The 13,585-nt window shown below is 53.2% G+C and overlaps 9 protein-coding genes across 9 annotated transcripts; 4 read left to right on the top strand and 5 right to left on the bottom strand.

Annotated features, from left to right (window-relative positions):
• Positions 1–230: 230 nt before the first annotated feature.
• CLAFUR5_07610 (uncharacterized protein) lies at positions 231–686 on the top strand (the record flags this gene model as incomplete). The annotated part of the gene is made up of 1 exon (XM_047906758.1): positions 231–686. One exon carries the CDS (start codon positions 231–233, stop codon positions 684–686), a length of 456 nt encoding a protein of 151 aa, XP_047763172.1.
• Positions 687–797: 111 nt separating this feature from the next.
• On the bottom strand, positions 798–2,123 carry CLAFUR5_07609 (Glycolipid 2-alpha-mannosyltransferase 1; the record flags this gene model as incomplete). The annotated part of the gene is made up of 2 exons (XM_047906757.1): positions 798–1,858; positions 1,910–2,123. 2 exons carry the CDS (start codon positions 2,121–2,123, stop codon positions 798–800), a joined length of 1,275 nt encoding a protein of 424 aa, XP_047763671.1.
• A 227-nt stretch (positions 2,124–2,350) lies between these two features.
• Positions 2,351–4,786, top strand: CLAFUR5_07608 (uncharacterized protein; the record flags this gene model as incomplete). Its single annotated transcript, XM_047906756.1, has 1 exon — positions 2,351–4,786. One exon carries the CDS (start codon positions 2,351–2,353, stop codon positions 4,784–4,786), a length of 2,436 nt encoding a protein of 811 aa, XP_047763672.1.
• A 100-nt stretch (positions 4,787–4,886) lies between these two features.
• On the bottom strand, positions 4,887–6,492 carry CLAFUR5_07607 (uncharacterized protein; the record flags this gene model as incomplete). The annotated part of the gene is made up of 4 exons (XM_047906755.1): positions 4,887–5,058; positions 5,116–5,808; positions 5,840–6,046; positions 6,077–6,492. 4 exons carry the CDS (start codon positions 6,490–6,492, stop codon positions 4,887–4,889), a joined length of 1,488 nt encoding a protein of 495 aa, XP_047763675.1.
• A 690-nt stretch (positions 6,493–7,182) lies between these two features.
• On the top strand, positions 7,183–7,710 carry CLAFUR5_07606 (uncharacterized protein; the record flags this gene model as incomplete). Its single annotated transcript, XM_047906754.1, has 1 exon — positions 7,183–7,710. One exon carries the CDS (start codon positions 7,183–7,185, stop codon positions 7,708–7,710), a length of 528 nt encoding a protein of 175 aa, XP_047763676.1.
• A 563-nt stretch (positions 7,711–8,273) lies between these two features.
• On the bottom strand, positions 8,274–9,309 carry CLAFUR5_07605 (Pectinesterase; the record flags this gene model as incomplete). The annotated part of the gene is made up of 2 exons (XM_047906753.1): positions 8,274–8,825; positions 8,884–9,309. The coding sequence occupies 2 exons, from the start codon at positions 9,307–9,309 to the stop codon at positions 8,274–8,276; spliced, it is 978 nt and encodes a 325-aa protein (XP_047763673.1).
• Positions 9,310–10,061: 752 nt separating this feature from the next.
• Positions 10,062–10,820, top strand: CLAFUR5_07604 (Polygalacturonase; the record flags this gene model as incomplete). Its single annotated transcript, XM_047906752.1, has 4 exons — positions 10,062–10,107; positions 10,183–10,247; positions 10,304–10,433; positions 10,492–10,820. The coding sequence occupies 4 exons, from the start codon at positions 10,062–10,064 to the stop codon at positions 10,818–10,820; spliced, it is 570 nt and encodes a 189-aa protein (XP_047763674.1).
• A 168-nt stretch (positions 10,821–10,988) lies between these two features.
• Positions 10,989–12,425, bottom strand: CLAFUR5_07603 (uncharacterized protein; the record flags this gene model as incomplete). Its single annotated transcript, XM_047906751.1, has 1 exon — positions 10,989–12,425. One exon carries the CDS (start codon positions 12,423–12,425, stop codon positions 10,989–10,991), a length of 1,437 nt encoding a protein of 478 aa, XP_047763679.1.
• Positions 12,426–12,787: 362 nt separating this feature from the next.
• CLAFUR5_07602 (uncharacterized protein) lies at positions 12,788–13,522 on the bottom strand (the record flags this gene model as incomplete). The annotated part of the gene is made up of 1 exon (XM_047906750.1): positions 12,788–13,522. One exon carries the CDS (start codon positions 13,520–13,522, stop codon positions 12,788–12,790), a length of 735 nt encoding a protein of 244 aa, XP_047763680.1.
• Between the last annotated feature and the right edge of the window lie 63 nt (positions 13,523–13,585).

Below are 13,585 nucleotides of genomic sequence, written 5' to 3'. Positions count from 1 at the left end.
TGTAGACAAAGGCCTGGAGATATGCCCGAGGCTCCCTTTGTGATAGAGCGCTCCAGAGAGAGATGATATACACGCCATCGCCGGTCGAACGTGAAATACCGCAACTCCCTTCCAGTTGTCATCTACAGTCTCGATCAGCTCTGTGAGCATCCTTCCCTTCTATACTTCCCTTCCCAGTCATTCTCATCTAAACCTCGAGCCGGTCACATCACTCCTCCCCAACACTCACAATGGCCCACTACAACCCCTTCGTACGATCAACAAACTTCGGAGAAGAGCGCATCATCAACATCGAATTCGCCACCAACGAAGACCCCCTCGATCGCGCTGAGCGCATAGCTCACGACAAATCTACACAAAAGAAGCTCCCAGATCTATTCAAAGTCGTGGTACCGAGTGCAGAGCGTGCCGCGCATCGGCTCCGTCTCATGAGGATCGAATTCCCACCCATGGACCAATCCCAGTATTGGCTCGAGCTCCAGGTCGGCGGGAACCTCGTCATTCATGGGTGTGGCGACTTCAAACCGCGAGGTTACTGCGACGTGTGTAACTCCTGGGGTAAGGGATGTGGACCCAAGATCGAAAAGGATGATTCGGGGCGCTGGGTATGCTGGCATGGCAGATGGAGGGATTATGAGGCTGATTGGGCCGCTACTCAGGCTTTGATCAATAGAGGATTCCGTTGAAGCATCTACCACTCGCCATACAGTATATCTTTATAGTTGCAAACTTCAGGCGCCAGTCGCTAAGTTGTTCAAATTGCTTTTTGTACAGTCTGTCGTCCCGTCGTTTTGTACTCATGATGCTGCGCTCGTGCTCCATTCGTTGCCAACGTACTTGAACCAGTTCGGTCGGCAGTCTTCCTTCTTTAAAAAGTCCGCACCGTCGAAGAACTTGCCGGCTTGGCACTTCTTACACTTTGGTGAATTCGGACAATTGAAGAAAGGTATATGCCGGTAGCCGATGTCTTTGAACCAGTGGATCTTGTTGGTGTCCTCGAAGAGTCCCAATGCGATGGAGTGGACTGGTGCATCACCCCAGCGCTCGTAGAAGAACCCACCTGCGCGGTCCAAGTGCTCGAAGTAGGCCTCATACACAGGCGACCGCCAAAAGCTCAGGTCAGCAATCTCGAAATTAGACCAGAAGTGGCAACCGCTGTAGCCGTTCGCCTGCTTTTCTGGTCTTCGCTCTTTGTCAGTCAGCCAGGACATGGCATTGTTGGGAGCCAGCAGCTTCTGGTTGTCGTCACTTGCCAGGAACTTGAGCGTTTCCGGCCAGAGTCCCGGGATTGAGTCAGGCGCTTCATAGAGGTTGATGGTGAAGCCGTATGTCTTGTTGTGGTCGCGCATGTATCTGAACACATCGTAGTCGACATCGCAGTAGAAGTTGACGTGCGGCTCCACGCGCCAGTAGTACTGCATGTCCTTCAACGCTGGGTGTCTGTAGAACATGCCGCTGTTCCATCTGCACATCTGGTGGTATGACTTCATGCTGGCGTACTGTATCTTCTTCTCTTCCAGGATCTTTGCGCTCTCGGCCATCAGGTCGTCGTTGATCCACGAGGGGATGTCCCAATGCTCTTTCGGTATCAGCTCGTATCTGCATTCGGCTTTCGTGTTCGCTCGTGTGGCCTTTTTGAACTCCTCGGTGAAGGGTTCGTCGTTGAAGAAGGTCCACGGATAGTTGAATTTGTGGTTCCACGTCGCTTCCAGCTCCTGCATGCTGCCCACAATTTGCTCGAGCTCGCTATTTCGGACCAGCGATAGTAGCGTAGCATTGATGCGAGCAGAGTTGGGGTTGTCGGGATCGTAGTTGCTGCCGTCCACTCGATGTAATGGTTCGGGAGGTTCACCCGTGGCTTGAGGGACCGTCAGCAGTATATCACATCTCTAGTGCCATCTCTTCTTACGATCTAAGTTCGGATCCCTCACCATGTCTTGTGTCTTCTCGTGACTCCCCGGCGGCTGCATCACACTCGGATTCCGCATCATCTGGTACACCAAGAAGACGAACAGCAGCATCGTGGCTCCCGCGAGCATGCGGATTGGCTTGGGCATGCCCATTCTGGACGTCGGGCCTGTGCCCACGTTGATATACGGCAGACTCTCGCGCTTCTTGTTCATCTTGTGAAGCTGCACAACGCAGGCATCAAACGTTGTTCGTCCTTGCCGCTGCATCTCGAGAGACAAGGATATCTCCCAAGCACGCGCTCTCGGTTACGCCAGCCGCGATAACTTTATTTTCGCCCATCTCGTACGCCGTAGCAAAGACAACTTCGCGTCTTCAACGCGTCAAACCCTTCGACGACATGCATTAACCTTGGCAGACACAATGTCCCTACACCGCCACTATGGCTCACGCTGCGACTCTCAGTGGGCTCGCAGAAGGCCTGATCACCTCCATAACTAGCAAGAGGCCGACTGATGCAGCTTTCTCCCGACTCAGAGACCGTACAGTGAGAGGTCTGCGAGATCAGAGCCATCCGCGAACGAATCAATTCGCCATCAAGTCCAGGTACGATGGATTGGTCGAGAAGTTTGCAGTCGTGAACCGCGAAGACTTGGCAGACGCCCTGCAAGAGCGACTAGACGAGCTTCCGGCGAGATCACGATGGCTGCCAGAGCTTCTGTCATTACTGCTCGAGCTGTCTGATAAGCCGGTGATCAATACTGCTCTGGAAGGTGTTGACGGTACCGCCAATCATGAGGACCTCGACGTTGGCTTGACTTGGGATGAGATCGTGGCCGAAGATCCGCTCAATGAACCTGGCATCTGGGATGATGTCGACCATGGCGCCCACTCCAGTGAGGATGATTTTGAACCCGAAATCGACTCTGAGCCGACCATTTCAACCGAGGCAACGTCCTCGGATGAGGACGGCCCTGGTGCTGTCGCAAGATTACACATCGGGCAAGTCGACCGTAGCGCGCTCACCGAAGTGCAGGACTCACGAAACGTCTGGAAGCCTGATGCCGACAGGCAGGAGCGACAGGTTATCTCTGAACTTGCTCTCGCTCGTGAGATCTTGTCAATGACACATGGCCTACCGACCGACTTATTCGACGTGGACGAATCCGGGCGTGTCATGGTTCAGCAGAGCATAAGCATGAGCGATACCAGCACCAAGGTGCTGCTCGACGTGCTACATCAAGCTTGTCAGACTGGTACCGCGCTCAACTTCTTGCGCCAATGGACACCCGCCCACTTGGATCTGGCTTACATGCAAACCTTGCACGGTGCTATCGAAAAGTCGCTGTCGGGATTTAGCGTAAAGCTAGGCGTGATCGAGCAGACCTTCGCTCAGCCCTCGTCAGGTGCTGTCGTGAGCGTAGCGAGGGTGCAGACACACATCAGTGAGGTAGCCGGCCCGCTTGTCAAGCTGTCGTCCTTGGCCAGAAATTCCGCTCAAGCAGCTGGCGGTGGCGCTCAATTTGCTTTGCTTGACTCTCTATACACGCAGACATGCATAGCTCAGATGGCGGGTGATCAGGACACTTTCGAAGCGTTCGCCGGCATCTTTCTCGCCGGCCTCAAGACATATCTACGTTCTGTTGCAATCTGGATTGGTTCAGGAGCAGTGGACGCACAGTCTTCCAGCAGCTTCTTTGTCGCCGACGCGAAAGAGTCATGCCCGCCTGAGGATCTCTGGCATGGGCGCTTCGAACTACGACATCGTGCTGAGGGCAAGGCGTACGCACCCCAGTGTCTGCAATCAGTCGCAAAGGAGATCTTCTCTTTCGGGAAGAGTCGCGCCTTTCTGCATCAACTAGAGCAGCGTGACGATGAGCTACAATCGATGGGCAACATTTCTTCGATGTTGCCGGACTTTGCTCCAATCCTTCGGCAATGTGGGGGAGAGTCGTTGATGCTGTTCCCGCAGTTACTCGACACTGTCCTCAACTCATGGGTTACGAACATGTCCACCGATTGCACGCCTTTACCGCGTTCCAAGCTGTGCCAAGACTACCACATGCTTCGCACACTTGAGAGTCTTCCACTAGTATACTTCTCTGCCGACGGCGCTCGCTTCCAGGACTTCGCACAGGCTCTTTTCGATCGGATAAAGCGCAGTCAGCGATCATGGGCTGATACTTTCATCCTCACGGAGTCAGCGCACGACACGATCGGTAGCGCCTCGGGCGTCTTTGCGGAGCACATGCAGATCCTCGTGTCAGAAGATCGACTGAAGCAGTCAGCCGCGAGTCGCAACTTGCAGAAGCTCTCATCAGTAGGCATGACTTACACAGTGGCCTGGCCGATACAGAACATCACCAGATCTGCGACTTCTTCCTTGCACTCCAAAGTCTTTACCTTCTTACTGCAGATCAGCTACGCAAGCAGCATCTTGCAATCCGCTCTCTTTGATCTGCGCTTTGAAGAAGCGGTCTCTCAAACACTGATGGCGATGCGGCAACGACTCCTTTGCTTTAACAACGTTCTGCACGACCACATTACAATAACGGCGGGCACGATACATGATGACATGATGAAGCGCATGCACACCGCTAGGGACATTGACACGATGGTGGCGATATGGGCGGAGTATGAGAAGAGGCTGCAGCTTGGCTTACTCTTGACATCGAACATGGCCCCTGTGCGGGGCGTTATCCTCGAGATTCTTGCGATGAGTGAGCTGCTTTCGTTAAAGCGGAGTGCGGACTTGCAAGGCCAGCTTGAAAAGGACTTGCCGTTTCTCGTAGCTGGCATACGAGCTGTCAGCCGTGCTGGTGGCGAAGCTGCGCTTGAGGTACTGGCTGAGAGATTAGACTGGATGATAAGCTCATGATGAACGAAACAGACGTTCCTGTTGCATACAAAGGAGACCATCAAACGAATTCTTCTTTCCTTGTTAGGCCTGAAACATCACCCAACGGTATGACGAAGACCTAGTCCTCGAAGTCGAAGCGGTACTCCTTGAACGTCTTGACCGCCTCTCTCTCATTGCGCGCACTCCAGCGATGAGCCGGGCATCTCGGAGCAGGACATCCACTCACGAGATGAGCAATGCTACTGAAAGCTCCATACTCGCATGGTGTGGTGCAATGGCACGGCGGTGGTCTGTCTACGAGTCAGCTACCCTTCACACACCGTCGCAACACAGGCCAGAACACTTACAGATTCCACGATGGCCAGTTCTCCACAGCCTGCTTGGCTGCCGTCATATCGTGCTCGGTCTCCTTCTTCTCATCGGCGAAGATCGCATCAAACTTGAGCTTCGTCGAATCCTTGATCGCACCTCCAAGCTCGATCTCCGGGAAGTGCTTGATGTAGTTTTTGGCGAAGGTGAGGATCCAATCCACAATAGTTCTCAGACAGGTCGCTTGGAATCCATGCACGTCCCTATTGTCGTTCCGATCCGTGTACCACTCGTGCCCATTCTTATCACCAGTGTATCCCCAAGGGTCCTCGATCAACGCATCAAAGGGCGAGGTGAAGCGGAGGGAGAACTTCTGGACGTGGGTGAGTGTAGGTAACTTGTCTGCAAGACCGTCGCAGCCCCAGAGGTGGATGACTTCGTTGTTCCAGCCGGTGCTCGGTTGTGTGAAGGGAGGGAGGGGGACTTTGAAGAGGTAGATGTACTCGCGGTGGCTAAAGCTCAATTCCAGGGAGCGGAGAGTGTTGAAGTCTGAAGGATCTTGGAGACGGTGGTGGAGGAACTGACTGAAGTCGCTGGTCTGTTGGAAGCACTTCGTGGTGTTCTTCCACAGGAAGTCGGAGGTCTCAGCGTAGAGCTGACGATTAGTGTGCAAGATCGCAAGCTCTGGCTTTGCCACGACGACGCGGGTGTGATCGAGCTCGCGGTAGCTCCTTCATGCGTCCGGAGCGGGTGTGATCGTACATCTCAGAGCCTTGGCCAAACGTGTGATTGCCATCATGGAACTGGATCTGGTAAAGGCGAGTCGGGAAGAGGTGGCCGTAGATTTGATCTCGGAGCTCTTGTGCCAGGCCGAGGACGTTGAAGGACTTGCCATTCTTTGCCCACCAGCGCTGCTGTGCATCGAAGCCCTTCTGACCCATGGGAGTCTGGCCCTTTGACTCGGGAATGCTGGTGAGGAAATCTTCGAAGTTGACCTACTCTCCCTTGATCTCGATACGAAGTTCGAAGTGCCGAGAGGCTCCTGTTCCGACACGGACGAGTTTGAGGTTTTGCTTCCTGCTGTACTCCTTGCGGACGAAGAGGAGGGTGGTGATCTCGGACCCGGTGCCGTGGTACTTGGTTGGCGCACACTTCAGGGCCTCGACTCGGAAGGGATTGACGAAGCGGGCGAGAGTGCTGCGGTTGAAGTTGATGATGGAGGTACGAGCGGCGCGGAAGATGTCATCGCGTTTGTGTGGAGTTGGATAGGCTGGAGCTTTGGTTGTGGCACTCTTCTCGACGTCTGGTTCTTGTTGGACAGCCATCGCATCGACTGCGATCTCTGGTCTAGTACTCTGGTGTGCGTGCTTTGCCTCGACATTGGTCTTCGAGTGTGGGTTGGTGTTCTTCTTCATGTCTTTGCCGTTGTCGTTAGGCTTCTTATGTGCACGGTGTCGGGGGACTACCTCCTACGCGTCCTCTGCTATGTTGTTGTTTGTAATGGTTGAGTATTGTTGTGTTTTGCGGTAGTCGGGGAGGAATTGTGTCCGAAAAGGAGTTACCGCAATAATAGAGAAGAAGTGTAGGAGAGAAGTTGGTGCGTTGAAGATTTATACCACGAAATGCCACTAGTGCGGCGGAGCTCTCCGCAATGACAAGCGGAGGTGAATAGACTAGGTTTGCAGCTCATATGCGTACAGCAGGCGAAAATCACGTGCGTCGCGCTAGAGTATACTGATGGTATGTATCTAGTATTGGAGAGGACCTAAATTGAGTACGAGATATATATCAAGTCCATCGGACTGCGACAAAGACTGCCGGGGTAGCAAACGAGCCTACATGCCTTCGCAAATGGACAAGGCATAGCTGAGGTAAGACGCAGTCACCGCAAGTCCCTTGACTAACCTCGCAGCTCGAGTCTAGTGAATGCGAACGCCGAACCCGCGGTGCATGTGTCACGCGCGTGTTATTGAGGACAATAACACCTACACCCCTTATTGTGCGGGAGAGCTTTCATCTTCTCACACAGCCAACTCGATTCCAAGAAAGCATCAGCATACACGCTACAGACTTTTCCTACCACAGAAGAACCACAGCACGTCAACATGTCAACCAACGAGGGAATCTTCACATTCGAGGACGTGCCATCAAACACTCGGACCACCAGCACTCGATCTTCGCCTTGGGCTACACCTCAGGCTCAAAGCCACCGCCGTGACTCCCTCGATGAAGAAGATTTTCCACCTCTTAGTTCCGACTCGGACTCGGGAAAACCGAGCACGACGAACCAGATCGACTCAGCCAAAGAAGACGCGAGGATTGCTGCCCTGATTCGGAACAAGCCAACAAGCAAGTACGAGGTAGAAAGACCTCAAGAATTCATGATGAGTGGCGGCTTGAGCGAGGACGATGAGCGGTGCGAGCTAGGCAACGAGTGTGCTCTACGGCAGAAGACAGAGGAGCAGAACATGGAGCAGCCCGCAAGTACTGGCGAGGGTGAGCAGAAGGGCTGGGGGAGCGTGAGCGATGGTGATGATGATTATAGCGACGATTCCTCGAACGGTGGATATGGAAGCGATGAGTATGATGACGGCGTCCAGTATGGCGCGGGCACGCAGTGGGGATGGCTCTGAAGGGTCTCCAGGTACCAAGCGATCGATAGGGCCGTCGACAATTTGGTAAGGAAAGATGAATGGGAGAATAGGGGCTGCGCGATGCAATGTACGCGCAACATTGGATAATGCTCATGCTTCTTCCTCTTCTCGCAATTAGGAGCTCAGTACCGGCCTCTGAATACTCGAACCAAACTTGCCCGTCTGCAGGAACAGTGCCTGATTATCCGTGTCTTTTCCGCCTCAAGGAACCAGGCATCTTGATACTGCCAAAGACCTGCTAATACATTGAATGCGTTAACTTCACACTCTTCTCTCGAGGCGCTTTCCGGTGATTTTGCCAGCATCAAGCTGTTTTGCGCTTTGACATTAGCATGCATCTCACGGCGTTCGGAGCATAGAATTGTTGCGAGATGCCTTTCCAATGCAAACAGAATGCTAGCTCAGATTGAAGGAGCGGCAGGCTTTTGTTGTACATCTTGACAACCAATACCATACCTAGATACCACACTAGAATCACACTGTGCATTTCTTCCAGCCGCCGACATTCCACTCATCAGCCAAGCACGCCAATCTCTCTCCCTCTATAGATAAGACGTATCAACGTACGTCTGGCTCGCGTAACTACTTCCCAAAACCTGCCCAATCGTCAACGCCGTGCTCAACTTCGACGCAAAACTCGCCCTCGTCCCCGTAGCCCCCGCGCCAGAGTTCCCATACTCTGCAAACGTAACATGCTCCGTCCTCTCATCGCCAGTATTCCAGATACGCCACCCAGCTGCATTAATCACATTACTCAAACTCGTCTTCTGCACCACAACACGGGCGTAATTGCCCCAAGGTCTGCCGAGGTAGTACGCACCACTGGAGACGCTTTGACCGGGAGCAGCGCCAATTACGGAGTTGTTGATTACGTAGTAGCCACTATCTGCGGAGCTGCGGCCAGAGGCGGTGATGTAGCCTAGCGTGGCAGAGACGACGCCGATGGTGCATTTTTCGAACCAGGCGGTGGCGTGTTGGCCGAAGATGAAGTCGGTCGCGCCTTCTATGTAGGAGTGGGCGTAGAGCTGGGCTCCGGCCTCGGCCAGGAGGGTGTCTTGGTAGCCTTTGAAGGAGCAGCCATAGTAGCCTTGGTTCTGTGTTTGGTATGATTAACCTCTCAGGCAGCTATAGGATGGGGTCCTAGAATCTTACTGCGGCACTTGCAGACACGGCGACAGCTTGGGAACCTTTGCCGTAGGAGTTCACAGCGTTGATGTTGTACATCTTGAAGTTCGGAGTCGCGACCCGTATCGTAGCAGTTGCGTCGTTGTTGGGTTGGTTCATCTGACTATTGGCCGCCGTTACGGTAACCTGGTTGGCAGAGTAAGAGCTGACATCAGTTGTGTATCCGTAAATTGTCAGCGGGCCCGATAGCTTCTTGATAGTAACCTGCTCCTTGTATGTTCCGGGCATGATAAAAATGCTTTGCTGGCTGGTAGTGGTTGTGAGAGCGTTGACGGCAGCTTGGATTGTGGCGTAATGGCCACTTCCAACTATGAGAGCGCCAGAGGGAGCAGAAGTGCGTCCGGCAGCGAGAGCCAGCGAGGCAAATGCAAGTAGTCTTGCGAATAGCTTCATGGTGGACGCAAGCGATGGACCGAACGGAGAGGTAGGTGTGTTTGACGAACTCTGTAGTTCAGGATGATCACTGGATGTTATATTTGTACGTTGGAGGCAATATAGGTATGCTGGTACGTACTACCTCGCCTGGGAGGCGATGTACCAAGCCATGGATCACTGGAGGATCATTAATATCCCTGACACGGACTGGTCCCAAGAGGATAAGAGGCCGTAAGAACCAGTCCACAGAGCACTCGATATAGTGAGTCTGATGACTAGTCTTGCATCAACTGCTACTGCATGTGATCTGCAATCTGGACTTGGCGTTAAGCGGAGTGGCAGCTTCGAGCGATGCGGAGGCAGCCCTGCGAGCTGATACCCCAGAAATGCACTTGCGGAGTGCGTATCGCGTATGTTGTGGCGTATGGCGAAAGTGTTCTCGCGTCCTTCTTCCACGGTGCGGTGTTTGATGTTGACTTAGTTCACCGGCCCTAGATACCCCGAAGAGGGTGTCCAGATGCACACAATTTGCCGGACGTGGAAATTCTCTAATGATCCTGTGTTCCACACGTCGGGTTCCACTGGTGTGTTGCTTCGCTTGAGATGTAAGACAGCCAATTGCACCGCAAAGTGATGAGAGATCACTGCGTTTCGTTGCACGCAGCTAGAAAAAATCTTTGTTAAGCCTCGTAAGCTCCGGGACGACCGCGAGTGAGTGTAGGGGCTGCCGAGCGTTCATAGGGGCTTATTTGCAAAGCCTCACATCGAGCATGGCCACACTCCGCCGGCAAGTAACAGCGCTCGGCAACAGAGACGGTACCAGCTCAGCATGAATATGGAAGCGACCCGCATACATGTCGACGCGTCCTGATTCTTAACCACATTAGGAAGGAGGCGCCAAGGCAAGCTCTCGGCTAGAAGCTTCGCAAACCTTGAGAGCTATCAACTCTGGAATTGTGAGTGATCAGTACATGTGCTCGATCAATTGGAATTGCTGACGCAGACGGACTAGAACATTACTTTCACCGGAGGATCGTGCTCAGGTGGCCACGGGTTGTCGATCGGCTCCGTTGGCGGTCGTGATGACAACACTGTCAAAATTGTCAACATTAACAGCTCCACCATTAAGAACTACCGGAATGGTGACTATCTCCCCACACATCAATCTCTGCTCAGACTTCGGCTGATAGCGTATCCCAGGTGTTCGCATCAAGACGGTCTCTGGAGCGACCGGATCAGTCTCCGGAGTCACTTACAAAGATATCACGCTTTCGGACATCACTTCGTATGGTGTAGTCATCGAGCAGGACTACAAGAACGGCTCGCCGACTGGAACTTCTACCAATGGTGTTCCAATTACTGGTCTCACACTCGACAATGTCCACGGAACAGTCAGCAGCTCGGCGACTGACGTGTACATCCTTTGTGCCAGTGGAGCCTGCTCAGGGTGGACGTGGACCGGCGTGTCTGTCACGGGTGGGAAGACGAGCACCAAGTGCACGAATGTGCCTTCTCCTGCGCAGTGCTAGGGCCATGGCGTCTATGGAGCATGGCTGCTGTTTCCCAAAGGAGGAGATGGATAATGAGCTGCTAGGGATTAATAAGATTGGAAAGGAGCGGGTGGAGGAGGTGATGCGTACAGCTATTGATAGCTGATAGTCCAATCTTATTAACGGACTTCCCGCCTTGGTAACATCTTATTGCTCAGTGTACATTCGTGCCGCACGCCGTCTTTGAGCCCTCCTTCGCGCAATGTCTTCGTGCTTGATCTCTTGTCGGCAACATGGACACTTGAAGTTGTTCAGCGAACATGCATATAGGCAGTCCTCGCAGATCAAGTTGCTGCACATGGTCTCCCGTAATATACCATTACCACACAAGGTCGGAAAAGTCTCCGCACCTTGATCCTCACGAGACCAAGTCTTAGAGCAGATCGGACATCCGTCAGATGCTTGGCGATGAGCGGCTTTGACGGTCAGAAGCTGAAATTGAGCTTGACTTCTTCTGCTGACCAGGTCGATAGCAGCCATGAATAAATCGCCTTCATTCGTGAGCGAGTGAACGAGGCGTTGTATCGTGGCATGGTGAATGCAGTCGATTCTGCGTTGTTCCTCGCGCATCTCAGATGCCATTCGTTCGTGCTGACGATGGAATGGGCTGCCAAGCTCGCCACGCTCCAGACGTTGCTCATCTTTCAATCGTTGCCGGATCTTAAGCCGCTGCAAGTGCATCTGAAAATACAGCCTGCGCGCCCAAGCTAAGAAGTCAACATGCTCGTGCTCGACCAGGTTAGACGCGTTTGGCGACAGCGTTGAAGGAGCTGGCTGATGTACTGTCGCCGGACCGCGGACATGTTCAGACAGTATCTCACTGGCGACTCCTGACATGTTCGTGACTTGGCTGACATGGCCAGAAATGTTGTGATCCATCGCCTCTTGCACGTGCGGCAGAGAAGCTCGCTGCTGCATCGCCACCGGAGGAGCAAATTCACTTTCGGGCAGTCGTCGTCGTAACTCTCCCCCGAAATCGAATATGTTGCTGAGTAGACCGGCAGGATAAGGAGTGTTGAGCTGCGTAGCATCTTGCCGTGGCGATAGGGAGATCTGATGCGCTGCAGGTCTTTGCTGACTGGATGCGTGCCCATAGAAGCCAGGTTCTGGTCGACCTTCGTCACCATCTGCACTATGTTGAGCCTCATGGTAGTCATCCAGTATAGATCGACGAGGCGATTGTTGTGGTGGGTTCCGGTCTGAGCTAAGCTCTGCCTCATTACCATCACCGTCCTCTTCATCGCTTTCCTGGAGACCATGTCCTGTCAACGCTTGGAAGAGTCTTGTGTATTCGGCCGATGGTGTCGGTGCGTCACGATTTGGATATGTGACATTACCACTGTACGGATCCGTGGTCGAGTATCGTGCTGACCTTGCTTGCGCGACTTCGTGTTGACTCCCGGAATTCTGTAAAATCGACCCGTGACTACCGTGCTCTCGCAAATTCTCGTGTGCGTCCGCGGGAGGTTCATTGGAGTAGGTATATGTAGCCAACCTGCTCGCACTGCCGGGCGGGATGTCCGGTGGTTGCGGCGAGTCTCTCAGTGGAGTATCTCTTGGGGATTCGTGAATACGTAGAGGCATGACTTGACCTGCGAGATCACTTCCGGTGAAGCTGTCGAGTCTGATTGTCGTATGCACAAGTCTGATGGTTGTTGAACTCGCCGGCCTCTTTCCAGAGCTCGTCAAAAGTAGTATATATGAATTAAAAGTACATTAAAAATTGTGCTCGAGAAAATAGTGTTACGCCTTTTCAGATAGGTAGTCATCAGGAAGTAGTCCTAAGTAGTAACCATAATCCTGTAGTCCGGTTGGTGCATTGTTTCTGTGCTGTGTTCCAGTCCTGCTATTGCACTGGCCACATGAAGTCCCGGCCGGATGGTAGTCGACAAAGGTGCCCAATCCCAAGAACGCCTTCGCTAAGCCACAGTAATGAGGTCGAGTTTTCATGCAGCATGTCCGTTCTCCTGAACGGCGGGGTTTTTGTCGCCTTCGCTCCCGAATCCAGCATCTTTCGCATACAGCTCCTCACTTCTTCTCTTCAAGTCTCTGCAGAAGTCCTGTACCCTTTGTTGTATGGCCTCGGAGTATTTCTTTTTCCAGCTCTTAGCACCCATGCCCGCAAAGGTGATCCAGGTCCTGTACTTTGTGCCTCCGTTGGGCATCTCTTCGATCTCATTGACCCGCTCTGTCTTCATGATGAAGCCTGGCGCGAATAAATTCGCGTTATCCAAAACCCATCGTATCCTCGTGATGTTCCCGCCCTGAGCATGACTTGCATGCCCGTCGTCCTTGTGCTTCAGAGGTTCAAGATGCTCGCATCGCTCCTTGCTCGTCTCGCGAATGTCGGGTGTGATCTGCACTGTGAAAGTCATGAACGTCCCCTGCTCCATCTTGAGGTTCTGACGTCCGGCGTGGGGGTTTGGGTGTTTGGTAATGATCACGTCTGGGTTGAAGGTATTCCATTCCCTCCACTCATGCACCGAGACAACGGCGTCGTAGGGGTACTTGGGAGGCACGTTGATGTCGATCTCGGCATAGACTGACCATACGCCTCCCTTGGGAATCGTGGGTGTTGGACGTGGGCCAAGATTCTGTGAAGAGCGGAAGTGGTGGTCTTGATACGCTCCTCCGGGGCCCGAGGTGCTCTTGGAGCGTTTGGGGAGGTCTGAGGAGGGCATAGTGGTGGAAGCTGTGGTTGAGAGTGGGACAGGCTATGTATTATGGCATATATCAGGTCGTGA

The sequence above is a fragment of the Fulvia fulva genome, chromosome 6, assembly GCF_020509005.1.
Source record: "Fulvia fulva chromosome 6, complete sequence".
Lineage (NCBI taxonomy): Eukaryota > Fungi > Ascomycota > Dothideomycetes > Mycosphaerellales > Mycosphaerellaceae > Fulvia > Fulvia fulva.
The sequence above is the reverse complement of the archived record's forward strand: the minus strand, read 5'-3'. Positions and strand labels throughout refer to the sequence as shown.